This window comes from Meleagris gallopavo, chromosome 1 (assembly GCF_905368555.1).
Source record: "Meleagris gallopavo chromosome 1, MGAL_WU_HG_1.1, whole genome shotgun sequence".
Taxonomy (NCBI): Eukaryota; Metazoa; Chordata; class Aves; order Galliformes; family Phasianidae; genus Meleagris; species Meleagris gallopavo.
Genome location: NC_139404.1, coordinates 87,722,974 through 87,750,704, shown reverse-complemented (window position 1 = coordinate 87,750,704; position 27,731 = coordinate 87,722,974). Strand labels below are relative to the sequence as shown.

General features: G+C 42.0%; 1 protein-coding gene across 3 annotated transcripts in view; it reads right to left on the bottom strand.

Annotated features, from left to right (window-relative positions):
- Positions 1 to 17,077: 17,077 nt before the first annotated feature.
- The window catches only part of TAGLN3 (transgelin 3), a 20,736-nt gene continuing 10,082 nt past the window's right edge, over positions 17,078 to 27,731 (bottom strand). For all 3 annotated transcript variants that reach the window (XM_085239670.1, XM_003202798.5, XM_085239666.1), the window contains 4 exons: positions 27,308 to 27,489; positions 26,278 to 26,452; positions 21,429 to 21,531; positions 17,078 to 17,629 (listed from right to left, as the gene is read on the bottom strand). In XM_085239670.1, the coding sequence (XP_085095796.1) occupies positions 17,488 to 17,629; positions 21,429 to 21,531; positions 26,278 to 26,452; positions 27,308 to 27,487 (600 nt within the window). In that variant the 5' untranslated portion in view covers positions 27,488 to 27,489 and the 3' untranslated portion in view covers positions 17,078 to 17,487. The remainder of the gene's footprint in view (positions 17,630 to 21,428; positions 21,532 to 26,277; positions 26,453 to 27,307; positions 27,490 to 27,731) is intronic.

Below are 27,731 nucleotides of genomic sequence, written 5' to 3'. Positions count from 1 at the left end.
ACTTACAAATGTTGAGCTGATATAACTGGTCCCTCACAATTTCAGTGATCATAGATGGGAAGTCTGTGTTCCCCCATTGCAGTCCTCCAACTCTGAGGTCAGGGTAGCCCAATATCTGTCACCACTGTTAAATACTGAGGCAAAAAATTATGAAGTGCATATGCCTTTTCCTCCTCCTTCTTTATTAAGTGACCATCCACTCCAAATATCAGTCAAATGTTTTCCTTCAATGTTTTCTTGCTGTAGATATTACTTGAAAAAGCCATTTTTGTTGTCTGACACCACAGTGGTCCTCGTCAAATCAAGTTGGGCTTTGGCTTTTCCCATTTTCTCCCTGCAGATACAAACTGCAGCTTTATATTGTCCCTGTTAAGCAATATCCTGTGAACATTGCTCCCAGAGGTCATATATTTTCTTTTTCTGCCCTTGTTCCAGACAGTTTCCTATGGAGCCAAGACAGTCTCCTGCCCTGCTTGCTTGATATGAGGAATCATTGCACAGTATGTAGCTCCCTGCAATTTGAACTGGCCATGTGGTTGGCCAGCTCTGTCCAGCGTTTGCCAGTCCCACTTGTGACACCAGTCACCAGTCCTTCCACGCATGCAGTGCAAGAGTGTCAGGGCTCTGAAAGCTCCTCAGACACTCCTGTCACCTCCCCAGCTTCTCACTTGTCTGAGCACATGGCTGTGTTGCTTAAAATTGTTTGTGTAATTCAGAAAAGTCTTTCACCAAACTGATCACAGCACAGATTAGAGTACATAAAAATCTGTTACCTTTGTCAGTATCAAAATATATTGCACTTATGTTCAATAAGTTCTTCTTACTCTGGAGAAGCACAAATTTCACCTCCAGACTTCGCCTTTCCCTCAGCAGTTTAACTTCAAATATTTTTCCTTGAGAAGACAAAAATAACCATGGTTTGTTATTAAGACAGTAATAAAAGTCAATCAGAAGCTTTAGTGCTAGACATATGCTTTAAACCTGAGAAGAAAATTGTATGCCATTTCCTTCAGATTACAAAGGCAAGCTGAGACAGAAGTTATTTCCATTCCTGTCAGTGAGATAAATAACATTATTAATGCACCTTTCTCATACCTAGGCTATATCTGAGCCATTTGCATGAAATAAGTGAAGCAGAAAATAGAATTTATCCAAACAGCATCTAACTGAGTGTTTGTATTGGCTGTCGGAGGCAAAGCATTGGCAGCAGGGATATGCAGCTGTGTGAAAAGAGACTGAGGGTTTGCCCTGTGCTGAATATTGCCAGTACCAGTCATTTCCAGTGTGCCCACAGCAGGGCACAGCTGAGCACATCAGCCAGCCTTTTGGCACTGCTGGGAAAATGTATTTCAGGAAGAGAAAAAATGCCTGATGGAGAGAAAAATCAGGAAATAAAATGAACAAGAAGCAGATGAAAAAACAAGGCTAGAGGAAGAGAAAAGGGAGCTCCTACTGTAGAAGCAGATACCCATGCCAAAGCCCATAGAGGAGACCATGCCAGAGCTGATGGGTTTTCCTAAAGAACTTCATCCTGTGGAGAAGGCAGGAGTGGCAGAGAAAAGCCACTGTATGCTGACTGTAACTCCCACCTTACTGCTTGGTTACTTCCCCACAAGTAACCAAGCAGACGAGACAGGAGTGAAGATGAACTTGGTAAAGCAGGGGAAGAAAGGTGTTATTTCAGTGTTTGTCTTTTTGTTTTCCACTACCCAAATTAGCAGCTGCATTTTTATTTTAGTTGGCAAAAATTGTTTTATTTATTTTATTTTATTCTTATTTTATTTTAGTTGGGAAAAAAAGTCAGTTTTCCTCAGTTAGAATCAGCTTACCAATTACTGTTGCAGGCAAAACAGCCTCCCTGCCTTTATCTCAGCCCACAAGCTTTTTCTTCTTTCCTGTTCTTCCTGTTCTCTCCACATATCCAGCTTTGGAGAGGAGTGAACAAGTAGGAATCTGACTGCTAGCCAAGACCCAAAACATTGGTATGGTACCTGTTATTTCCTTTGCTCATCTCTAGTTTTAAATAGCAAAATTATAGTTTGGTGTTTTTTTCCCCTGTCTCCAAGTAACACAGGTTAGCAAACTAAAATAAGACGGAAAACACATAAGAAATAAAATCACATTATTAAACTGAATATTGCTGTTTCCTTCCGTTTCTTTAGCCATTAATTACATGTTTCCTATATAAGAAAGTCTGGAGGTTAAAAAACTGCCATCCCCACACAGTGATTGGCTTACTTTTAGGTTCCTCGATGGACAATGCTGATTCCAGGCCAGCTTGAAAGGTTAATATAAGCCAATTACTCAATTTCTGAGAAATGTGCTTTCACATGCATCCACCAGAAATGGCCGCTGGCTTTGAGCCATTACTTTGCACGCATGAACTGGTAATTAAGCAGTTTCATTTCAGCTTCTGTAATTAATGCATATCAAAATATGCCTGTTGCCCCTTTCTGACCTGAGCCAACATGATACTCATATCAATTAGTTTCAGAAGCTTCCTGTTTTCTTGCTTTTGCCATGGCTTCCAGACCGGTTCCACCTCCTTATTCTTCCCCACTACTACAGAAACCACTGTTACAAATCATAGACTTCTCTGTTTATTCATGCACTGACCATGACACTTGGTTTTACACACATCATTCTCTCTTAGGGCTGTGACTTCCTGTTGCACGTTTTTTTGACAACCTAACTTGGTTTCCCCTCTCTCCAAGACTCTGACGTAACCAGGGGCAGCTTGGTATAATCTGTGACATCCCTTCCTACCCATCCACCTCAGCCCACTGAGTCCTTAATTAAGGGAAAGACTGCAGAGAGTCTATGCAGCAGCCTCAAGCCACAGCTGAGATGCCTGACTCTATTGCACAGATTTCACAGAGGAAGTTGGTATACCAGTGATTCAACTCTCTAGGAGAAAGATCTCATCTTGCACTACACTAACCTACTGCTAAGAGAGGAGGGAGATAGGGATCAGTTTACCTACCAACAGTCTGCCTGGAAATTATGTGTATAAATCCAATTTTGTTTTCTAGACAGACAATAGTCAGTTGTGAAAGAGACACATTCAAGACAGAAGATGAATCACACTTTAGCCATTGAATACAAATAGCAAAGACCCAATTATTTCAGACTTGAACAATCTTATCATCTACAAAATCCTCTCTTTGTAATAGAAATTGTTCCTTTCTGACCAAAGTTGCCACAATCAGAAGCAGCCACAGTTCAGAAGCAGCCTTTCTTCCTTCTTTATTGCTAAGTAGCAATGACTTGCAAACTGCAGAAAAACAAGGAAGGAAAAAGAGTCCACAAATAAAGCAAAGTTAGTTCAACTAAAACCTGGTTTTGGTACCTACAAGAATTCTCTTGCATAGTGCTTGTAACTATTTTTATTTAATCAAAACAGAGGTCTTAATATGCCTGCGAAGACTAAGCAAGGGTTTAAATGATGATTTCTGATAACACTTGAGAAGACATTCATAATGCTTCTTGAGTCTAATATTGTACGACACAATCTAATACTGTACGACTGCACATTTTGCCCTTTGCATAATTTCTTCAAATTACAACCAACATTACCTCCAGAGGAAGAAAACATTTTGGCTGTCCTTTTCAGTACATGAAGATGAATTACATATTCAGCTAGGTTTGAACCTGGAAAGGTCAAATACCTATACTTTCAAAAAAACTTGTACAGATAATAACCAGTCTACAAAGATCTGCATACATACTTTTATATTTTGGATACATCTCTTCCCTCACAGGAAAGTGAGCAAGCACAGAATTGATGTTTCTTTAACTTGTTTTTGGAAGTTTATATTGTGATCAAGTTGAAATGAGACTTTACCAAAGTATGGAAGTGGGTGGCAATTGATTACTGAACATTAAGCAATTAATAGTTGACTTCTTACGTATGTTTCAGTATCAATTTTAACCTCCTCCATTGAATGAATACCACGCTACTTACTTGTTAGATCTTTGACTTCTAGAAGAGGCAGCTTGAAATCATAGTGTTCATACATGCTTTTCTTCTCCTTAAACTCTTCCTTAATTTCCCATTCTTGACAGTGTTTATGTATGCACACTAGAGGCCTCTGACGCAGCAAATACTTTCCAACAGACAAAATCATTTTGGAAGTCACAGATGACAGATCTCTTTTCAGAGCTTCAGACACAGACTATAACTGCCATTGACAGAGCATATCATCTGAAGGGAAGCAGCCAACTGCCTAGCATAGCAAGCTTCCCTGAGCACTAATATAACTATTTTGCCTTGTCTATGCAGACTGAGTACAGCTTAATTATTTGTGTCTTCATTTATTTTAATTAGAGCAAAAAAAGGCTATATGAGCACGTCTTTTGGCCACAGCTCGCATTTATCAGTCTGTGGCATTTTAAGGACAGACAATCCCTAGCTATTCAATCAGTTAATGGCCAAACACCACTCGCCTCTTATTAGGGCCACGAGCTAATTTTACTCTCAATTTCTCCCTTGTTTACTAGACAGCTGTGTACGGCAGTGAGAAAGACAAGGATTGTTAAAAAACAGAAAACAAAGACTATTCTACTAGATTAAATGAGAATCACAGTGTTAGGATATCTGCCATACTTCTAAAAAATAATGGTTTTCTACAACACTGAGGTTGACCTGGTTCATTTGGTGCTGAAGCCAACAATATCAGCCTTTACAGAAGTCAAGTTGTAGCAGTACTGCAGTCAAGTGAAAGCTGTGTTTGTAGCCTTCCAGGTGATGGAAAATCCTGATGTTCAAGCTCTCATCCATCAGAGTGCTCAGTCACCTGCTCCTGAGACAGGCCAGGCATGAGCAGAATTTACCATGCGAAAACAAAGCACTTGCGCACCAGTGAACGTGTCTCTCCCTCACAAGCCACACTTTAGTTTGTGCCCTACTGAAAGAGAACAAAAATGAATATTTCTAAGTTCATTACAGCTTCAGTTCCTAAGCAGAGCTTTCCAAAAGCATCTATTCTTGAGACTAAGATCCCCAGAAGCAGTTACGATTTGCAGGTACCTTGTTCTCCATCATCAAACCCAAAGTGTCACATGGAAGACAAATATCACTCTTCCCACGCTTCCATAGCAGTCAGTTGCTGTAATGCATGCCCAACTGACAAGAGAACAGTGTCTAATGTTAGTGAACCAAAGATGCAGCCCTTGTGTAGGAGTGCAGCCTCTCTCTCAGCGAACACTATATCCAGCGCGCCCACAATCCTCCTGCCAGCCTATCTCTCCATGAGCCGCAAATAAAGTTCCCTATAAAACAGTAACATAACACATTGTCATGCCGTTCCACGATTGTGTTTTCCTTGCAGTTACAACCTTAAGCTGTAGGAGTATAAAGAGCAGAACAAAATTATTATTGTTTCCTTCATTTGTTTTTAAAGCAATGATGTGAATTAACACACTATTAAGCAGATTATTTCACTTCCAATTTCAAACAAGATGTTTCACTCAGTCTGGTGAATATGGAGTTTCAGTTCCTTCTTTCATAGATTATGGTGCAGCTCAACATATCACCTCAAAGAAGTGACATGGGGTTATTGACACTGCTGTTGTCCTCTCTTGTCCACCAGAGGTTTTGATTACTAACAGAACTCTCAAAAGGCTAGCAGAGGCTAAGTACGTTCTTCAGTCCTCTAACTAACAGGGAGGGACAGCAAGGAGTTAGCATCACTAATTTGACTAGGAAAGTTTAAACAGAAGTAGTTTTATTGTTTGAATTACACCTGGCCAAGAATTGTACTGACTTGTTCACCAAATCCCACAGTTGCCAGTTCATACTATTTTTCCCCAAAGATGCACCTGTTGCTCTACCTAGATGAGTGCAATCCCCTTTGATCTTGACATCTTAGAGTATTTGCAAGCAGCTGCTCTGCCTGACCTGCAGGGGCAGAAATTTTCATTAAGAGCTCTTAAAGCTCACCAACTTGAACTTCTGCTCATGCCCTTGGGCTCAGTGCTGTGTGAGGACAGGCAGAAGAAGGTCTGGGCTGTTGGAAACAAAACATAAACAAGTTTATATATCAAATTCATTAACTATGATTCACATAAGCCGTATTTGTTTCTTCTTTCTTCTTCTAGGTTCTGTGTTACAAGGATTACTGTTTGTATGTTGCTTACAGCGGCAGGGCTTCAAAAGACCAGTACTGGTGATGATCTACACACACACTGTATTTACACACTCACCAGTGCATGACAAATTTGCAAGAACTAAAGAACTGTTAAATGGAGAGAGCTAGAACCCTACTGGCTGTATATGACTTGACTAATAATGTTCCTGACTAATAATTGTTACCATAGCTTAACTACAGGCCTGAGCTTTGTTTCGTTCTTGCTTCTTGTGCCTGCTGTGTGGAACTTCAGAAGCATCCTTCCAGCCCTTGGGTCTCCATACAGCCTAAACTCAGCTGTATGGAGCTGTAGGCCTTTGTCCTGTACTGCTGTGTTATACATCTCCGTCAATCAACATCTCTTCACAACACCGCTTGAGACAGCTCTGTGGACAAAATGCCTATCTGAAACTTAAACACTTCGTTTCTCATTTTCAGAAGCAGCCCTTCTCCATCTTCTTTCAGATAAACAGTCCAGTCATATGAGTTTCAACCCAATCAGTGTTAGAGCCGACGCATCATGAAATGTAAAATGAAGCTACTTGAGACCATTCAGAAAATCAATCTGATCAGCAGCTTGCCAAAATCAGAAAGTCATCTGAGATTTGTTTAAGGATCAGCACGTGAGGATCAAAAGGTGGCCACAGGAAAGAAAAGCTGATCAATATGTCTAACAGTATGGTGTCTAGTAAAGATAGCTACATTTGCCTACTGCAGCAAAACTTCAGTGTCTTGTTATCTGGAAAGCACAGGCTAAGATCCCCATGCTGAATCCTTTGTGTACAATAATGCCAGAACCCACCAACCCCACCAAATCTGATCTACTTGCCGTGCTATAGAACAGAGCTGAACTTCCATGTCTTGACTTCCAGATGTGGGGAGCTCCCTGTCTCTAATTCCACGCCGACAAGTCATCTTCCTATTTCATGCCTGTCCAAATGTGTAGTGGATTTATTTTAACAGGTGAGTTGGATTCCTCATGGTGTTTCACTAAGTTACAAGAAGGGTTGAGCCAAATTTGGATCAGCCAAGACACTGACAGAACCATCCTCCCAAGAGCTTTTACTGCCACGACCATTGAACAATCCAAACAAGACAAAAAGCACCTGTGTTTTTACACAGACAGCCTGGACCCATCCTTTCTTAGCTTAGAATCTTCCACAGTCTAATGAGATCTTGGTTCTCCACCTCATCAGTAACATGCAGGTCTGTCAACATACTGTCTCCAAAATCACTACCAGGAGGCAGCTGTAAGGGCCTCACTACACTCACATGCTGAACTGATCACCTGGTTGGCTTCCTGTTTAAGAGACCAAATTTCTGAACTCGTCTGAGGCTGATAATTTCTCCAACATTTCTCCATAGCCACAAAAGCTCAAAACATTTCTGTAGGAACAGAATATTTAGGCTCCAATTTACATATATTTCCTGGGGGAGATTGGTAGGAATATATATATATATAACAATTCCTACAGTTTAACGTGGTAAAGAAATTAACTTTTTTCAAGAATTATCCATAATACATTTCATTTTCTCTTCCTAAGGATTTTAAAGGACTCCAAGGCAGCATGATAAGTCTCAGAAGTGCTTTGCATTCTTAATGAGTCCCAAGGGAGGAAGCATGATTCATTCTGCAGTATACTGAGCAAACAGCAGTAGCCACAACCTTTATCTCGAAGGACAAAATGTAGTTACAAGCACCCAGCCCATAAGTGAAAAGCTATTTTTGGAGTTAATTATTTTCACTCCAAGGAGCAGAAGAAAAAGAGTAATAATAATCCTGTTCTTTTAGAGATCCTGGTTTCTTTTTGATCGATGTACATTCGTTGATGGATACATCTCAGAATAAAGTCTTCAGCAAGAACATTGCCATCCCTTTTTTCAGATCAGTAGCTCCCACCAGACATGGGACAGCTCATCCAGTGAAGCAGCTTTGCCTGCACAGAGGTGAGCTTCTGGAAAAAGCACTTCCCCCCTGCTGTACTTTCAGACTTATTTTTAGACAGCCAAGTAAACAAACAAGTTCCAGTTCTCTTCAAGCAAGGTACATGATCAGTCTCTGCTATGAACTGCTTCCCACTAATGCACATAATGGTCCACCCTCCCTCGTTCCCAGACAAGATGGCAGATTTTTCACCTTCACTTGTTATTCATGGGTTTAAATCATCAATATTATCTGAAAATATATGAGCACTGACCAAAGAAACAACTAAAATTCAAGACACTTGATGATCTGCGATGACAACAGAAGTGACGCTGATGACATTAAATCTGACTGATTCATGTTTCTGTCTGAAAAAGTCGTTCACTCCCTCCTATAGAGATAAGGGATAAGATAAGGGATGTTTCTTTTTGTAATATAGCTGCTGATTCCCCCCTCCTTCCACTCTGGCCCTATTTCCCTTGAAATATCTTTTCCTCTGCCTATCTTTCCCTGTATTTCATAGGCTATTTCAAGCCTCCTCACTGGAGAGACTATTTCAAATCCATCTGTTCTTCTAATTCATTTACTTTCTAATTTGCATTTTTTTTTTTCTTAATGACCTACTGCATCCATAAAACAGGCATTTTCAGGAGCAGATATACAATATTTGCTTTTAGGTTTTTGTTTCCTATTAAACCATATTCTTGCTCACCTTTCCAAGCCTGAAACAAGGAGTCCAGAAATCAAAAATACCTTGGGTTTCTTTGCTTGTTTTGGGCACTGCATGGATCATTCCCCATTTATGAGAATCACAATCCCTGCAGTTCTATCCAGGCTTTGCTATCCGCAGAGTGTATAGTTTGGAGCACAGCATTCACCTCAGCATTGCAAGCAAGCAAAAGAAATCCAGCTACCCCATCCTCCATTTTCAGATTCTGATACTCTAAAAATAGCACCTCAAGAAAAAATGTTGAAGGTTAAGGCATGCTCACCACTCTCAGTTGGCCTTAATCATATATTTCATACCTTGAGGACAGATTAAATGAACAATACAATTTTGAGAAGATTGTCTGAAAACACACGGTTAAATTTTTCCTTTTATTTCAAAATTGCTATGAAGTGGTTAACATTTGCTGAAACCAATTTTCTTAAAAACTAAAGAGTCATTCTAGATGAACCTTGAGGTTTATGATTCATCCCAGGGAAGAATTCATCCCTGTGTTCTACCTAGAGGTAGAACACAGCATCTGGAAGAAAGCGGACAACGTTCAGAACTGAAACTTCTTTCCACACCTCTCACTTTTATAGGAGACAGCGTTTGTACTCAGCTGAAGGACATGAATATCAACCCTCCCCCAGTTAAATGCTCCCTGGGCCCATTTATCTCCATCTCATAATCCAATTTGCCTGGATGTATTTGACTCTGGTGGGAGTGTAATTCACAGTCCTACTGCAAAAGGTAGTTCTTCAGGGACTCATCAGATTACACAGAGGCAGAGATTTTAAATACAGAACATATTCTGCCAAAGTGAAGTTCACATAAACAGCCTGCTTCAGTGACACTGCAGTTATATGGCTTGCTTTTATTTTACAGTGCTGCTTCAAAAAGGCAAGCAACACAAAAACACTTTAATTATTCATGGTGTCATTTTATAAAACAGATTCATGTGAATCTTGTTGTAAACATTAGTTTTGGCTTTGGTGCTCATCCTACACCAAGTATATAAAGTGAAAATGACAGAGAGAAGTAATTTAAAAAGGAAAATAATCAATCACTACAAATGTACTACATTTTTTTTCTCAACTTTGAGTCAACTGTTAACAGGATTTTGTATACAGAAAACATAGAAATGACCTTCACATAATAATTCTCTTCATTTAGAGACAAGGTATGGCAATAAATTGACTTATTAATGAAAAATGTTTTACATGCTCTATTCTTTGTACTTGGCACCTCACAAAACAGCTCAGACTGTGGTAACACTTCCAAGGGAAGGATGAACACAACTGAACATTGCACAGCAGAAAAAGAAAGTAACTTTTTTTTGTAAGCAAGACTTCCAAGGCTGCATAATGCACTTCCAAAAAACCACACTGATTTAAGCAAGTCACTTTTGGACACCCAAGCAGAAATACTTTCTAATTACTCTAAAAAACATCCTAAAGAGTACATCCCTATGATATGAGAGATAGAGCGTGCATAGAGAGACAGAGAACGCATAAAGGCCTTAAAAATATTCTCCAGGATTTGGGAGCCTCAGATCCACCCCTAAGGCTTCCTGCCATGGCCTTGGTGGAGGCAAGCAACACAGGCTGGTCATGAGCCTTCCCCAGGGCCCAGCTGACCCCAGCAGCTACCGCATGGACTAGCCATGCTCAGGAGACAGATGCCTTCACACAGCCTCACTCCTATATGCTCCATTTTCAGCAACAGCCACGCTGCTCCTGGCTAATGTCTACTTCATCACCATCCAGCAATAAGATGTGCTTACTAGCGAACAGCCAAGGAGTATTAATAGCTGCTTTTCTGCATTCCCAGCATCTTCTGCCCATGCTGAGCTGCTGAAGGGATGTTGCCTCAGAGCAAAGCCTTCCACAATAAGACAGTAGTGTTCCTGAGGTGATGTGCAGCAGCCTGAATTTGCCTTAGGAAAGATAAGTAAATGACTAAACCTTTCACTGCAGGCCCTTCATGTAATCTTGCAACCAAATCCACCTGGCTACAGCTCAGTCTCTGCCTTATCACCAGCAAAACTTTATCCAGCTGATTGCTTGGGCACCCAGCCACATCCCCTTTTCCCAAACACTTATCTGAGGAAAGGGGATTCAAGAAAAGCTTATTTGCTTTAATAATCCCACCACAATGGTGCCATACTGTTTGATTCATCTGAGCCGCTGTGGCAGATGAGGGCAGAAGGTCCCTTCAGAGGATATGAGGAGATGGTGATAGCTCCCAGCACAAATTCCTTCAATATCCCACTTAAGCCTTCCAAACCTCTTCCTGAAGTATCGATTTTTCTCCTTGCCTCAAAAGCTTTTCTGTTCGGCTAGAAAAATAATGTTGCTGTGGCATTCAAGCACTTTACAGTCAGATGTGTATTGTCATGGCCCTTTTCACAGAATCACAGAATGGCCTTGGTTGGAAGGGACCTCAAAGATCATGAATCTCCAACCCCCTCACCGCAGGCAGGTCCACCAACCTCCCCATTTAATTCTAGACCAGGCTGCCCAGGGCCCCATCCAACCTGGCCTTGAACACCTCCAGGGATGAGGCATCCACAACCTTTCTGGGCAGCCTGTTCCAGCACCTCACCACTCTGATAGTAAAGAATTTCACCCTGACATCCAACTTAAATCTTCCCTCCTTCAGGCTCCCTTTAGGTACTAAAAGTGTCTGCATGCTGGGGAAGCACTACTGCCCACTTCTACCAAGAGCCAAACCTACAAAGACCAGTCAGGTGCACAGCAGCCCTGTGGTATTAGGTATGTCTGTGGCTGAGGCACTCAAATACCTTTAATAGCTGGGTTGAAACATCTATCAGAAGGAACTGGAAGCGGCAGAGTTGCCCTTTACCTACGCTATGCTTTGCGTGGGAGCTGATCCAAAGACACTGAGCACGCAATGTTGACTCATCAACAACGCTGCTGTAAAACCAACCCCTGAAAACAATTTCTACACATTTTTCTTTCTCTCCTTCTGTGCCTTAATAATAAAAAATAAGATAAACAAGATATTTGACTGATTGTGCACACACAAAAGCTCTCATCCATCTTCCGTCTTTATTGATGAGTCAACAGAGTGCTCCCTTTCTTACAGTGGGGTTTGGAGATGCCCAGCAGCCTGTATCTGATGGCCTACAGCCAGCCATGCCCTCCTCTTTTTGAATGCAGTCTCCCCTCACTGTATGAACCAGCCCCATGAACCAGGGCAGAGCAGGGATTGCTCTGCAATGCTGAGCAGCACTCCTCAACCTGGTGTGGGGCTTTACCCTGCCTTTCAGGCTGCAGGGCAGTGCAGGACTTACTCACCAAGTAACATTTCTACTGAAGTGAGCCATTTAACAGAAATTTCATTAAGGAGAAAGGTCAGCACACTAATTTCTTTAATAAATCCAATAAAACAACAGATGTGTTTGTTTCTATATTTGAGGAACAGTGCTATATCTTCACGTGAATGTCACAGCATCACGCGCTTTGCTGTCACATGAACACTGCAGGATGAAAACTGCCTTCCATCCAAGGCTGTGATTTTCCCACATTGCAACAGTTAATATCTTTATTTTCTCCTGTTTTACCTCATGAATTTCTATAGCTTGGGCTTAGTCACTGAACGGTGGTGTTTTTATTTGTGAATTCAGGTGGGAGGAACAACCTCTGTAAAGTTTAAGCAATTGAACTGCTTAAATAGCAGGAGACGTGGCTGCTGTGCACACTTCCCCAGTGGTAGCTTGCACTTTCCCTGTGTCCATGGCCTCTCCTGCAGAGCAGCAAGCCCCCCTGACAGGCACAACACAGGTTCCCTGTCAAAAGCACACTGAATACCAGAGACACATGCCAACATAACTGTTGGTTCACCTCCCTGTGCATTTGGGGACCTGCTGTGCTCACCTTAGGCCCTTGCTCCCTGCTTTGGGAAACAACAAGGTTTCCACGGGGCAGGTTAAGTGGAGGGTGCTTGCTGGCCTTCTCAGCACATGTAAAGCTCATTTCTATTAGGATATATTGCCATTTCACCAATTCAAGAATCATGAAGGTTGAAAAAGACCTAAGAACATCTAGTCCAACCATCAGCCCACCCCCACCATGCCCACTAACCTTTTTCCTCAGTGCCACATCCACAGAATTCTTGAACACCTCCAGGGATGGTGATTCTACCACCTATCTGGGCAACTTGTGCCAATTCTTCACCACTGAGACGAAGTTTTTCCTAATATCCAACCTGAACCCCCCCCGGTGTGATCTCCTCTTGTCCTATCACCATTACATGGGAGAAGAGGCCAACCTTCACCTCACCACAATCTCCTTTCAGACAGTTGTAGAGGGCAGTGAAGTCCCCCCTGAGCCTCCTCTTCTCCAGACTCAACAATCCCAGTTCCTTCAGCTGCTCTCCTTACGACTTGTGTTCCAGATCCTTCACAGCTTTGTTGTCCTTCTCTGGACACACTTCAGGGCACTGATGTCTTTCTTGTAGTGATAGACCCAAAACTGAATGCAGTACTTGAGTTGCAGCCTCACCAGAGTTGATCAGGGGAACAATCACCTCTCTGCTCCTGCTGGCTGCACTATTTCTGATACAAGCCAGCATGCCACTGGCCTTCTTGTCCAATTGAGTGGCCTGCTTGTGCCTATTGTTATTAAGTGTTAGCCTTGCTATCACACAAGACAGACACAGGCAACAACTTCAGATAACACAGACAGAACCAAATACAATCAATCACAAACAAATTCCTGATGCATTGAACCATTATCCTTCCTTCCTTCCTTGTAGCTTTGACTTGACCTCAGCAGCCAGGGAAACAGATCATCTTCAGCAGAGGCACGCTGCAAAGCAGTGCCACAAGCAGATTTACCGAAGAGTGAGGTCTCCTCATGATGTGCACCCTCATTCCTTTTAATTTAAAATGTGTCATGTTATGTTAGCCTAACAGTCCTCAAGCTCTGGCTTAACTGAGCTGACTGAACCTAACATCGACTTTATTTACTTTCTTCCAGCTCTCATTATAAATGGGAATGAACTCAGATTCCACATTCAGGTACGTGGATGCCTATACAACATCCCTTTGTAAGGACATAAGAGATCACCTTACCATTAAAAAGGAATGATTAAATAGTTGCCTGTAATGAGCTCGTGGTCATAAAGCCTTCATGAAGGCAGATACATACCATTCACATTTCTACTGCTGCAGCAAACTGAAGCACAGGGGTGGCAATGCTAACAGTGTTTCTAGACCAGCCTGCTGTTGGGCATTGATATATAAGCACTTGCTTACATAAATATTTTGTGTTGCTTTTAAGTGAGGATCATTGTTCAAGTTATGGCTGTGCTTCAAGAAGGGCCATTAGCAATGTGCGAGAGCGCTTCCCTTAGCTCATACTTGTCGTTACACTGAGCCCACACCTGAAGCAAGATGCAGTTCAGCCCCACAGTTTACAGTAAACACAGATCCACATGGCAGGCACACCATCACACCGCACTTTGTCTACTCCAGGTTCATGCACTTCCTCCCTTCGTGAAACAAAATTCACATTTTGCTCACATTTCAGCCCCTGTGCTCCATACCAGAACCAGAACACCTCAGAACTTTCCATTCTCTGTAACTCATGAATCACAGGCATAATTATATCCAGTGCACGTGCAATGTTTGACATTTGTTGAATACATCTCTACCACTGACAACACTAACACATTTCTAATATGTATTCAGCCTTTTAGCAGGAACGATACATAAGGTTGTCATAGAGATTAATGAGGCTTGTGGGAGACCAACCTGAGTGCTTTTTTAATGCAACAGAAGCAAGCTTACAGTAGTTTATTGTTAGTATAAGAAAAAACATATTTCCTTCCTGTCATCTTTGTTATTCAACCAGCCTTGTACTATACTTATTTACTTCTTAGCTTAAGATGTTTGTGAACTTGTGAAGAAGCACATTTTAATAGAAGGATGTAAATAAGTCAGAACATGTTAATATTTAAATAATAATAATGCTGCTTGCATTTTGGCATCATCATATGGGAACACAAAAGATAAAGTTAAGCTTTGGAGCATCTCCTGCCAGATATTAATAGATAGGTTAGCTTAATGGTTTTAGAATCATAGAATCATTAACACTGGAAAAGAATTCAAAGATCATCTAGTCCAACCATCAACCCATCACCACCATGCCCACTAACCCATGCTGCTCAGTGCTGCATCAACCCTTTTCTTGAACATCCACAGAGACAGTGACCCCCTAGGCAATCTGTTCCAATGCCTCATCACTCTTTCCAAGAAGAAGTTTTTCCTAATATCCAAACTAAATCTCCCCTGGTGCAACTTAAGGGGATTACTATAGGGCCATTCAGGTGATGAAAAAAGGGTTCTGTGAGCTGGGGAAGGCCTTCCAAGGATGACATTCCAGCTATGGCTTTCCAATGCTGTTGCCACACTATGTGTACACCACAGGATACAGATTTTCTTTCCTGAAGCACAAGCTGTTGTTGCCTATACAGGGCATGTTAAACATCCCATGTTGCTGTTGAACAGGCATAGTGTTTTCTGTAACCTCAGTAAGGCCATTAGAATTCCAAACCTAATGAAAGCACATTTAATTAGGGAATTTAGGTTTGGTGAAAGAACATTTCACAGAGGCAAGGTCTTTCTTACAGTGGGACTTACCTTATTGCAACAACCATAGCTGCAGGTGGAGAATAAAGCACAAGGATCAGAGAAATCATCCAGGCTCCTGTACTCTCTCAAATGGAGAGACAAAGATTACCCAGCTCAGAGCTGACTTCTGCAGGCTGTGTACTTTCAGGAATGGTGTGGGGGCAAGCTAAGAGCCTCTCTTGCCTACATGGCAGGTTCTTCCAGCTCCTCCCCCCTATCTGATAAGAATGCATGCTGTTTTGTTTGCACTTCCTAGTCTCTGTTAGGAGAAGGTGGCTGCTTTTCATATTCATGTTCTCCAAGATGAGGTTACCTTATCAAAAGGAGGCATAGTATGCCCAGTATGATATACATGAGCAAGGTAGGTTATATGTTATAAATTGCACCAAGCTAAACTACTATAGCTGCAGGTTGAGCTCTGCCCTAAATACACCATTTCAGACACCTGCTCTGCACTGAGCTACTTCATCTCAGTAATAGGAAGATAGCCCTAAGCAGGTAGCAAACACCAAAGTAAAGTACTTGACAAGAGCAGAGTGGAAGAACCAAGTTGCCCTGGTATGTTGAAGAGAAGCTACAAATGGGAGCAGGACCTTTTTAACAGCAGCTGCCATAGATTAGCTCAGTCTTAAGCTCATGTGGTGACCTTTACATCATTTCTCACTTGTTAAGCTTTGCAGTGCTTTATCAAGCTTCACCAAAGCTGGAATTGAGTGGGTAGGTATTTTTCCCATGTTTCTGACAGGTAGGCTGAAGCTTAATCTGGGATGGGAGAATCACCCTCCCAGTTTACGTAGCAGTAGAAATTTTTGAAGCAGTGTTACTGTGTGTGACACTGGCTCTAGGGCTAGTTAGTGGGCAACTAGCTGCCACTGGGGGTCACTAGGTTCAGACCCAGGGCAGCATGAGGCAAACAGAAGTCATCACTACTCCTGTGTAGGCCCCTCACAACAGACTATTAGCTTTCCAGATTCTATGTCTTCAGGCCTTCTTGGAATTCTGTTACGAATTTTAAAAGCTCACAAAGTTATCCCATTTTGCTTCCTACTTGCTTAGAGGAAAGAAATGATTGAGCTTTACAAGTTATTCTTAAAAGGAAAGAAACTTGCTGAGAAAATAGCATGCCCCCTGAGTGTATGTGTGATGTGCAATCTGCACTCACAGTCAGGTGAACTGCTCTGGTGAACTGCTGTGGCCAGGTGACTGCACCAGCAAGCAGTGCTTCTACTGGCTCTCCAGCAAACTGTCCCAATAATCAACTATTTGTCCAGTTTGCATCCTGTCACAGATGAGAATAACAAAATCCTTGAATTCAAACAAGTGATATTAATGCCTGGAGCCTTCTGGAACATCTCTTCTGTTTCTTCTAAGTGCTTAAAACACATCTTAGTTTGCAGTGTTTTGTTTGATGTAACATCAATTATCACAAAGCAAAAGCTGTTCTCACCTCTGTTTGACAGATTTTCCTTTCAAACTGAAGAACTCTCTGAGGATTGCATTGCTGTCATGAAGACTCACCGCTGGCTCTACCAACTTTGGCTGGGATGAAGTTAGAGGCAAGAAAGACTGAGCCACCAAAACGTGTCACTCCTCAGCATTGTACTATGCTATAAGAGGTTCAAATTGCTTTTCTTTCCTTCAAAAAAATGAGGCCAAGATGTGTTTTAATGTCTTTATTCTTAGATCAAACAATGTCATCACTGAGTTGAAGAACGGGATTACTGGTTGAGATACAAGAGAAATGTGAGACAAATATGGAAGATAACACTTTGCAAATAAATTAAAACAGAATAATTGTCTTTGCATAGTTCAGAAGTGAAAAGTAGGAGGCAGCAGTGCGCACGTGCTGTGAACTGACACACAACACCACGAAAACCCAAGTTCCTAGATGAACTCTTGTAGCTGCAAAGAAAACAAACCAAACCAAAAATACCCCACAGCTCAGAGCACTAACTATTAAAACCAGGCAGAAAGAGAACTAATGAGCTTTTTTTTTTTTTTTTTCTTTTTCTGTTGTTGTTGAACAGACCATGCTGCAAGAGTGTTTTCTCTACAGACAGAGGTGCTTTTAGATAATCTGCCTTGGCATCCCATAGCCCGTCATACCCGACTGTGAGGCTCCTTTGTTGCTGCCCATCTGAAGGCCTATTACGTTCTGTCCCTGACGAAGCTGCTCTTCCGAAAACCCCCGTCGATTCTGCTGTGCTTTCCTGTACAGGTGCATACAAAAAAAACAACATAGACATTCTGCATATGTCCAGATGATTGTGAAAAGCAATCTGAAATTGGCTCATGTTAACAGCTCCTCCCCTTGTACTGCAGTATTTAATTTGCATCATCCTGCTGGGTGGACAATACTGGCTGGGCTAATTGCTTTCCTGCAGTTAGAAGTGCTCTCTTAAAACCCACACCACTTCAGTCTTTCGCTGTACCACCTACTCACAACCTTCAGGATCATAGCTTGCCCAGCAACTATGATAGGTAAAATATTTATGTAGCGCTGTGTATACGACTTGTGATAGAGTTAGTATTTTGTCCTATAGCTCTTAGAAGCTGTAGCCTATGGGATCTGATCACTAAGATACTTATCCGTGCTGTAGTACAAAAAGATATCTGTCTACAGCAATGGTATACATTCAACTCAGTGGAGTCGGTGTGAGTGCAATGTACCCAGAGAAACAAAGGAACAGCAAAGTGGCTTGCTCATTTTCACAAGTGTGGATGATGGTTGCCTGCAGGACGGAACAATAGCCCTGTTGCCATTTCCAGATCTCTCCCCTCTAAAGCAATAGACTTTGGTCTTTGCACCTGTGTCTTAACTATATGACAGTCCTTTATCTTCTGCCAAAACATGCTGACTACTTTTGCTTGGCATTAGCAGTCTCAAAAGCCATCTAGATCAATGAATCTTTGTTGGACCTTAAAAAGAGCCTCTTTTCCCTGAAAATAGCACTAGGGAAAAAAAGAAGCACAAAAGTTTGTACTTGATTAATCTTTCATTTACACAAGGTGGGGAAAACAAGTTACTTAGAAGGGAGAAGGATCAATCTGTTGCTGTCAAATAAATGGCAAGAACCTACAGTCTCAAAGGGAGGGAGGCTTTCAGCCAGCTCCCATCCAGGTACAATCTCTCTGCCATCTGTGTCTGTTTGTCCTGGGATCAGGTTATCTAGCAATATGACATCACATTACAATTCCCTTTTCTCCTCACTCCGTCACAAGATGGGAATGTTAGATTGGGTGCCTGCTGTGATTGAAAGCCATCAACACAATCCTCTGTGAGTGTCTGATCCTGTGCAGTGGCTGAGCTGAAGTCCAGAAGAGCACTTCAGATCTCTCAGGAATGGATCCTATGCCAATGTACAGATGAGTACGAGGGCTTACAGCAACCTACCACAGGCTCTTCCCGGAAAGCATGTGTATGGGAACTGTTGAGTCACGGCCTGAACCACTGACTGATCATCTGGGGAAAGGACCAGGTCAGCCCTGGGAGCACAGGTGAAAGAAATTCAGCTGTGTGACCAGAAGGAATGGAGCCTGGCTGCACCTCTCTTAGACCTTATTTAAGAGCTGACTAGCACTGGGGAAGGATCTCTGGTTGGAGATCCCTTCCCTGTGGAGTTTTCCCTGTAAGCCTAGATTTTTGGAGATGGGGGGAGTGTTCTTTTCCTCTTTATCCCTTTTGCCATTTCACTCTTGAATCTTGCACCTTACCACTGCACTAATCTTTCCAGCATTTCCAACTGCCATTTTGGAAGCAGGCACACAGAGTTTTGGGCACCTCATACAGCAATTCTATCTCACTGCTGCAAAATTTCTTTTCCAGAATCCTTACGTGGGCAGCAAACCACTGCCAGTATCTCGGAGAAAGGATGTTTTTGGAACTACTCCTATTACGTAACTGAATCTCAGGTTCACTGTGACTGTCTCTATTTTAATTAAAATCCCAGAAACATAATCTACTTTTTTTTCCCTTTGGACTTTTCAGCTGTGCTGTGGAGTAAATCCAGAAGAAGTTGATATGTAAGTATGACTAGGAAAGAAGAATGAGAACTGCAAAGAAAATATTAAAAAAGAGACCAAGGATATGCTAATAAAAGTTGATTACTTGTATCGTTTAGATCACGTGGTGTTATTTTTACAATCATAAATGCTGCCCTTAGAATATGATAGTCTTATAGATAACAGCAGGTACTTGTGATTTGCTTTTAGGCTGGTGGAAACAGGCATAACCAAGGCTGTAGAAAAGGAGGTGAGAGCATCTCACACTGCTACAAGTTGTCTTTGACCTGTTTGCCATCACTCAACAGCGCTCTCTCTGCCACCGTGCAGACCTGTTAACTTTTCATGCCAACTTTACACCAGAGCCAGAGGCTTCCAACTCACAGATAACAAACAGCAGTGGATCCATGAACCTTACCAGGACACATAGTGAAAGAGCAGTCAGGCCCGATGGAAGCAGGCATGCAAGACACAGGCAATGGAAAGTTAAGCAGCTTTGTCCATATGTGGGGATGTATTGATCGCTGCTGATCCCTGCATGGATACTCTTGTTCCATTTAATCTTGACATTTTTCAGTTTAACTTAAGGTGATTAAGAATCGGTCTGAATGCTCTGACTCATGAATAATGCTGGGTGATGGGGAGAGGGCTCGATCTGCTGAAGGGGTGGTTAAGCTACTCAGAAAGCAGCTCCCAGTCTGCCATATGTTATCTCCTTATAGAAATAACAGTTTTCCTGAAGGCAGCAGCTATAAAACAGTCTTTCAGGGACTGCAGTAGACGCAGGCTGGCTGTCCATGTAGCCCAGACAGTCAGGGAGGGAGGGAGATGATCTTCAAGTACGCCAATGAAAACTATTCCATCCACAATTAAGAGCAAAGATGAAAATTAATTTTTCATTTGTTTCCATTTGTTATAGTTATAGTTTGTTATAGTTACATAAAACAAATAAGCCTGTCTGGGTCATGGTGAATTCATGTCTGGTTTAAATTAAAGCATGTAACTGGATTTGAATTTAAAAACCTATTATATTCAGGAAGTAAAAATCTCTTTCTGGACTGTATGAAATAAATTTAAATGAATACCACATGAAGAATGTATAGGAATTGACACTTGCTCACCTAAACTTCAGGTCTCCTTTAGCCTCTGTTAAACCACCTCAAACTTTAAGATAAGCAAAGTTTGCTTGCTGATCCTCAACTAATCATCAGAAAATTCAGGGAAACCAATGACCAGCAGGAAGCACTCTTTTCATTAACATGCCTTAGCTGCTTTAGCATAAGAAATATTTTTGGGTAGAGGAACCTCATTTCAACACTATGTCTGTGGGCAAGAGGGGTTACTATAGGAGGATTTCCTCTTTTTTCTGCCTTTCTCAGCCTCCCTTACTAAAGCAAATGGGGCTTTAGAGCAAATAAACATCTTTTCCACGACAGAGAATTCTCTGCAGATAAGTGGTACTCCACAAGAAAAAAAAAATGGCTAAGAAAGAAATCTAGTAGGATCTCCACATATGCGCAGATGTCCAAACCAGGGCAGCTCAATATAAAAGGGTGCCTGCAGGCAAAACTCAGAGCTGCAGCCATGGGTGAGTTGCTCCTTAGTCCTGGCACCAATAGTGCTTTTCCAGCTCCAGGGCAGGAGAGACATGTGATATGAGCTGAAGAGGACTACCTGAGAAAAGGCAGCAGCATGGAAGCACTGCACCCCTCCTACAGGGCTCCTCCTCAGCAGCCCTGATGTAACTTCTGGCTGATGAGAGGTAGTAAGGCAGAGGCCAAATGATGCTGATATGCGGGGAACCAGTGAAGGGCAGAAAGTGCTGCTGCCTGGTTGGATATTTGATCCCCTTGTCTAGACTCCAAAGAGGAGATCTCTCCACTACAAGGAAATTTTGCAAAGATTCTTCCTTTCCTTCCCCAGTAAATTTCTTCGAAGGCCAAGAACAGACAATAATACCAGCTTTGCATGAAAGTCAGCTCTGGGAAACTGTGCCTTGGGCATTACCTGTGAAACCAGGATGGATCCCCTTTGTAGCATCCATCATCCTTGGTGACTGCCAAACTGCCTAGAGCCATTAAGGTTCTCTGCACTGCTGCCATGTCCTTCCCTGGAAAGGCAAACAGCAAAACCAATATAAGAAATCCTCGCATAACAAACAGCTTGGCACATTGATCAATGCCTTCATCCAATGCATTAACTGCTTCCCTTGGCTACTCTGAAAAAGTACATTAGAAGCATTATAAGTGCTATTTTAGAGTTGCTCAAATTGAAGTGCTGACATGCAAGAGATTATGAAAAAGATTATCAAAGGAATGGTGTTAAAGCAAAATGTAACTATTTGGGAATTTTCAAGTTTCAAAGCCATTTTAATGCATTCACCCTTGCTATTTTAAACCCTTCTAAATTTTGTGCTAAAAAGAGAACACTTTGGCATAAAGAGAATGATAATGTGCTCAGTAAAACATGGCTGAAGGAGAGCAATGTGACAAATAACTGTGCTGTGCCTCTGCTTCTTCACCTGTAAACTGATCCCATCATGTAACCACTGACAGTTGCAGACAGTCCTCATGCTGACAAAGTTCCTGGCAGTCCTGGAAAGGACTCGTGCAGATTAACTTGCACCACCCTTTCCCAAATTACCCATCAAATCACTTCCCAAATCCTTCCTACTGGCTTCCCTACACAGGCTGTCAAAAGCTGATGCTCTTGCTGTCATCCAGTCCTAACTTATATTATTCTTCCACAGTTTCCCTCCTTACCTTATCACACTTGATTCCTCATTTCAAAATGCCAGTGCTCTCCTTTAGCCAAGTAAAATTTCCATACCTGGTCTTCACTACTTTGTTAACGTTCTTCCGTAAACAACAGAGAGAGAAAAAGCTTCTTGGGATAATTTCCCATCTATACTGTGAGGTGATGGACTTGTCAATTACTTGCCTAGATGTATGCTTTCCACCTGCTTGAGAATTCACCAAGTTTCCAAAATAGCACCTTGAAATATAAGGCTCATTTCCAAAAGATGTTGCTATTCCTGTTGTCAGTATTTGTTTTTATTTAAAAAAACAGTACCCACTCCTCTGATCTTTCCTTCCAAAATTAAGGTAAGAAGTAAATTTTCCTTTTGTATCAACATCTTTTGTTTATTTCTCCACTTAATTAAAAAAAAAAAAAAAAAGTGAGGTTTTTTTGTGTGTGTGTTTTTTGTTTTGCTTTTAAAAAAATGAAGGTTACACCTTTTTTTTTTTTTTTTTGGTTCTTCCCCTGCACTTTGCTACTCGGTGTGAAAAGAGAAGAGAACATTAGGCAAGTAAACAGAAACAGGCGGATTCTATCTGATTACCCAACTCAAGCACAATGACATTTAGAAAACTCTCTAGCAAGAACTCTACTTCACTAGGAGCTGCCACATGTCTTTGCAATGGTGTGAGGTGACTAAGTTTTTGGAAATTTTGTTTCATATACCTTTTTTTTATTCTGAAATGAAAATGGAAATAGGTGTTCAAGGCAAGGCTGGACAGGGCTCTGAGCAATCTGATTTAGCAGTTGGCAACGCTGCCCACAGCAGGGGGTCAGAACTACATGATCTTTGAGGTCTTCTCCAACACAAGCCATCCTATGCCCTGGAAATCTTCCCCACACATTCCTTCTGTTCCAATTCTTCCTTTTTCCTGAAATCGCCTCTCTAGTTAAAGGAACTAATTTTGAACACAAGTTCTTCATATGGGGAAATAAGTGACTCACAAAACCATGTGATGCTCAAGATATGACTATGACAGCAGACTCCAGAAATGCCTCCCATGGAATAGCGTTAATGACAAGTACTGTACTCCAGCAGGAGTGCATAGGAAAAGAGCTTAGCACATAATGTATAAGCATCACCCTGCTTACAGGTGGATGAAGCTCGGGGCTCTGGTTCACACAGACCTCACTGCATAAGGCACTGGCTGAGGTGAAGGAGACACCCTAAAGCTGAAAATGACTTGTGGCTTCCAGCTGTGACTGTCACACAGCCCATTACAGTTTACAGGAGTCTTCTCTGCAGGGGACGATTTGTACAGAAAACAAATAGTCAGCCATCCAGGATCCTCCCGTGCCTGTGTTTGTTAACCAGACTGTCAGATGGTCCCTGCTTGAGGGAGGGCAGCTGAGGGTCGGCCTCTTGCACAGGCACGTACGCAGGGAGCAGCGTGGGGCGGGACGCTCGGAGCTCCCCACAGCAGCAGATGTACCATATGCCTCAACAGATGCCACAAATAACGTCCTTGGGATGCCCGTTGTGGTAACAAACGGGGATGAGGAGAGATGTGGAAAAAGGATTTAAAAGTGAATGAGCTGAATAATGACAGCAAGCACGTACACACAGATAGAAAAAGAAAAGAAACAAAAGACGGGTAGCAAAATATCCCGCTGGGCCCAATGGAACCATCTGGCAGCCTCCCCCATGCTCTGCACTCAGCTCTGCTTCCCTTCTCAGTGGCAAGGGGAGAGGCTGCAGGGCAACTGCGAGCGGGGCCCAGTGCTCCTGCACATGCATTGGCACTCAGTCAGGGAATACCCCAGATCCGCTTCATCTTGTGGCATCTACCCTCTTGTCCTTTGCAGTAAGCCCTGTAGAGAGTCTTGGCATGGCATATTAGAGGGGGGTGGTGGCTCGGTTACATCTCTCCCTTTCTCTCTGGGGAAGTATGGCTAGAAGGAAGGGCTGAGACCCACAGAGGGAGAACTGCTCTGAACCATATTCCCGAGACACTTCTTTGTGCAGGCTGGGCTATAAACAGAGTTAACATCTGCCTCTTACCTCTCTGGAAGTATGGCAGGGACCTATCTGTAAAACAGAAAACATGCTCTCTTGGGCACGGACTAGGGAAGGTTGCTCACCTTTCTCTTCCTTTAAGAAGGACCAAACGAGAGGTGACACTGTTGAGAAATGCACCAGATGGACTGACTGAGTTTGAAACAGCCAACAGCAGATTGTGTACTAAAGCATTTTCATCAATCATTACTAAGAATCTCAAAGCAAAAAAAACTCTTGGAAAATAATCAGAGACAGAGAAACTGTTTTATCAACTACACATAATTTTCTTTTCATGTAAACATACATTGATGCTTGCTGCCTGTCTAAACACATTGTGGCCTGGAAGTATTTTCTGAAGTGTAGAAGTTATGTAATTATGAAAGATTCTGTCCTTTCTGCCTAGCCAATGCATCAAATTTCTGATGATTTGGGCTCGAAACAATACTGATGTTGGAGATCAGAGCTACGGTTAGGCACAAGTAGGCCTCACATGATCACAAGTAGGCCTGCACGTGCTGCTTCACCTCAGCACTCTAAATGAGAAGCATGAGGTATGGAAAGAGAATGTTGGGGTGAAGAGACAAAGGTCAGTTTTGGGAAGGCCTAAAATAACCGTGGAGAAAAGTCCTGTACATCTCTCCCCTGGGCTGCAAGTTGCGTTTTGAGTTTCTGTCATCTGGAAGTTACCAGCTTTTCCCCTTACATCTGCTGAGGAATGGAGATGAGTGAAAGAAAGAAAATAAAGAGATTGCCACCACGATTAGGAGCTCTGCCTTTAAAAGCAGGTCCTTTTCATCATAAGGATTGACATACTGTTCTTTTGTTTGCATCATGCAGAAGTGTTATGAAATGCAGAAGCCTGCACTCAAAAGCACCTGAAATGAGGTAATATCATCCCTTCTAGTATAGATGGAGCTTCCCTTTCAACAGCCTGCTAGGCTGAGGAAGGGCGTGTTACTGCAGGGAAGTAAAAATCCTTTCATTTAAAATATTTAAAGGTAGATTGGAAAAATTACAAAAAAATGACCTGGAAAAAACAACCCAGCTCTTGCATCCGAAGGTGAGATCTGTCCAGTAAACCCAGTACCCTGAGAGTCTACTAATGCAGTCTGTCAATACATCCTCCCATTCTAACCTATCTGCAAAGAGCTCCCCTATGTTTCATGCCTCAAGCTGTCCTTGAAAGAAGTGATCTCTTCCACATATCTCAATAGCCTATGAAAACAGATCTCAGTGTTTTCACTCCACTTGTGTTCCTACACAAATGATACCTGCCTTTCACTACCCTGGCACTGTCTTTGCTTTGAGTCCCTGCATTTTGGCCTGAGAGATGCGAGATACACAGTGCATTTCACAAGAGCACCAGGAAGGGTGCATCACCACAGAGGTGGCAAAAGCAGCCATGCAAACACTCAAATGACTCAGCTCTTTGGCAGCTACAATACACAATGTCCACTTCATGTCCGGAATGGAGAGTATTCACCTCCAGGTGAATATACAGGGCACTCAGATTTTTGCTGTTGCCATAGTGACTTTTCCAGCAAGACTGTATTGTTGCAGAGAGATACTCAGCTATAACATTAGCAGTGAGCTCTGCTCTCTCTAGTCATAACGGAGCCCTCATCTGCTCTACAGAGGCATGTATGCTCCTGGGAATGCGCTTTATGGCTCTAATTTAAGCTTTGCTTATAATTTGAAAACTGTAATAAAAGCTCGTCATCACAAAATAAGGGTTTCCCCTATTTGCTCTTAGAAGCTATTTACTTGGAAATAATTAGCATAGAGAGCAGTTGTTTTATTAGGTCTGTGGATTTCTGTCAAAATGATGGGCTTTTGGATAACACATGAGCTTGGAAAAGCTCCATTATGCCCTGAGGGTAATATAAATCCCTCAGAGGAGATAATGCACCACTGGAAGAACATGGTAATGAGATAAGGCAAACAGAAACAAAAGATAATTACATTAGAGAATATGCCTTAGACAAAATGCACTATTACAACACATCAAAGCACTGTAAAATGAAGACTGCAAGCTGACTTCCAGTTTATTATTTTTACCTTCCCATAAATCCACTGTCTGGAAAATATCTGTTGTTCTTACTCCGTAGATTTCAGCAGCTTTTAAGAACTGAGAAATTTGTTCCATCTGCTTGAAAGCCATTTTTGATTCAGAGATCTTTGCAATGGGTTCATTTCCCTTTGGATGTAAACTGTTTATTAACTTGCATAACAGCTGAGAGAGAAACACAGAAACAAAATGAGAAAGCAGTCACCAAACTAGAAGAAATATCTGCACATGAAATGATGCTGTAAAATGCTTTCAATCTAGACAGTTTCTGTCAGGGACGTACTTTCTTCTATCAGGAACAAATAAGAGACTGATAATAGTCAAAGTATATTCAAAAGGTATTAGAGCTTTCATTAACCGATGGCAATAGCCTGACCGAATAAATCCTCATCTGCTAGAAGCAGCAAAGCAATCACTGGTAAGTTATGTAACAACTGACAGAGAAGAAACCACATGCTCGAGCCAAAAAAATAAGCAATGTCAATTGAAATACTGTTGAAGTCACTTTGGCAGAGATTCAATGATTAGCGTATTTCTACAGCTCTCTGCAAACAGCAGCATCTGCCTGTTGTTCAATAAACCAAAAGGATACAATGTTATGGCTACAGAATGATTCACAAGAAGAAAACAGTTTTTCAACACCTGCTCACCTTTTTTTCTTTTTCTATAAATACTATTTCTTAAAGAGAAAATTATACATCTAATTTTAAAAGCAGATCTCATCTAACTGCATGAGGAAAGGCACTGAAGGAATGAGTCATACCCATATATAATGTGCATGACCCATAAGAATCATAAGCACCGTACTAATCCCAGTACTCCAGCAGAATAATTATTTTCTGAGATTAGGATTCACAAGCAAAAGGAAATCAGTCAGATGCTAGGACACCTATTTCTGCACTGGCCATGAGCTCTAACCAATTTCGCCGGATGGAGACAGAAAACAAGGACACGTAGTAATATATACTAATTCACCGCATGCATAAAGATATCAAGTACAGAGTTAAACAGATAGCTCACCGTTCCATCCATCAGCCAGGTCTGGAAATGCTGCCTTCCAGGAGGAGGGGGTTCAATCTGTTCCTCACACTGCACGATAATCCAGTTCGCCAGCCTAGACTCTAATTCCGGGTCATATTTCTGTTCAATCTTTTCCTGAACTTCTCGGCTTAAGCCATAGCTTGGTCCTCTGTTAGCCATCTCTGGAACCAAAGCAGAACTCGGTTAGCGGGGAAGGTCTTGGTGTGCAGCTGGCAGGTAGACACCGGAAAATTAGAGAATAAAGGAGAGAGCAGCCTGCCCTATACATTAGGCAGTTGAGCAGATGTTCATCAACACTGAAAGTCACTGTATGGCATTGCTTATAGCTGTTCTGCAGAGCAGGGGAGGGATCAGCAGGGGAATATCATTTTCCAAAAGCATACATCAGCCACAACATTTCTTG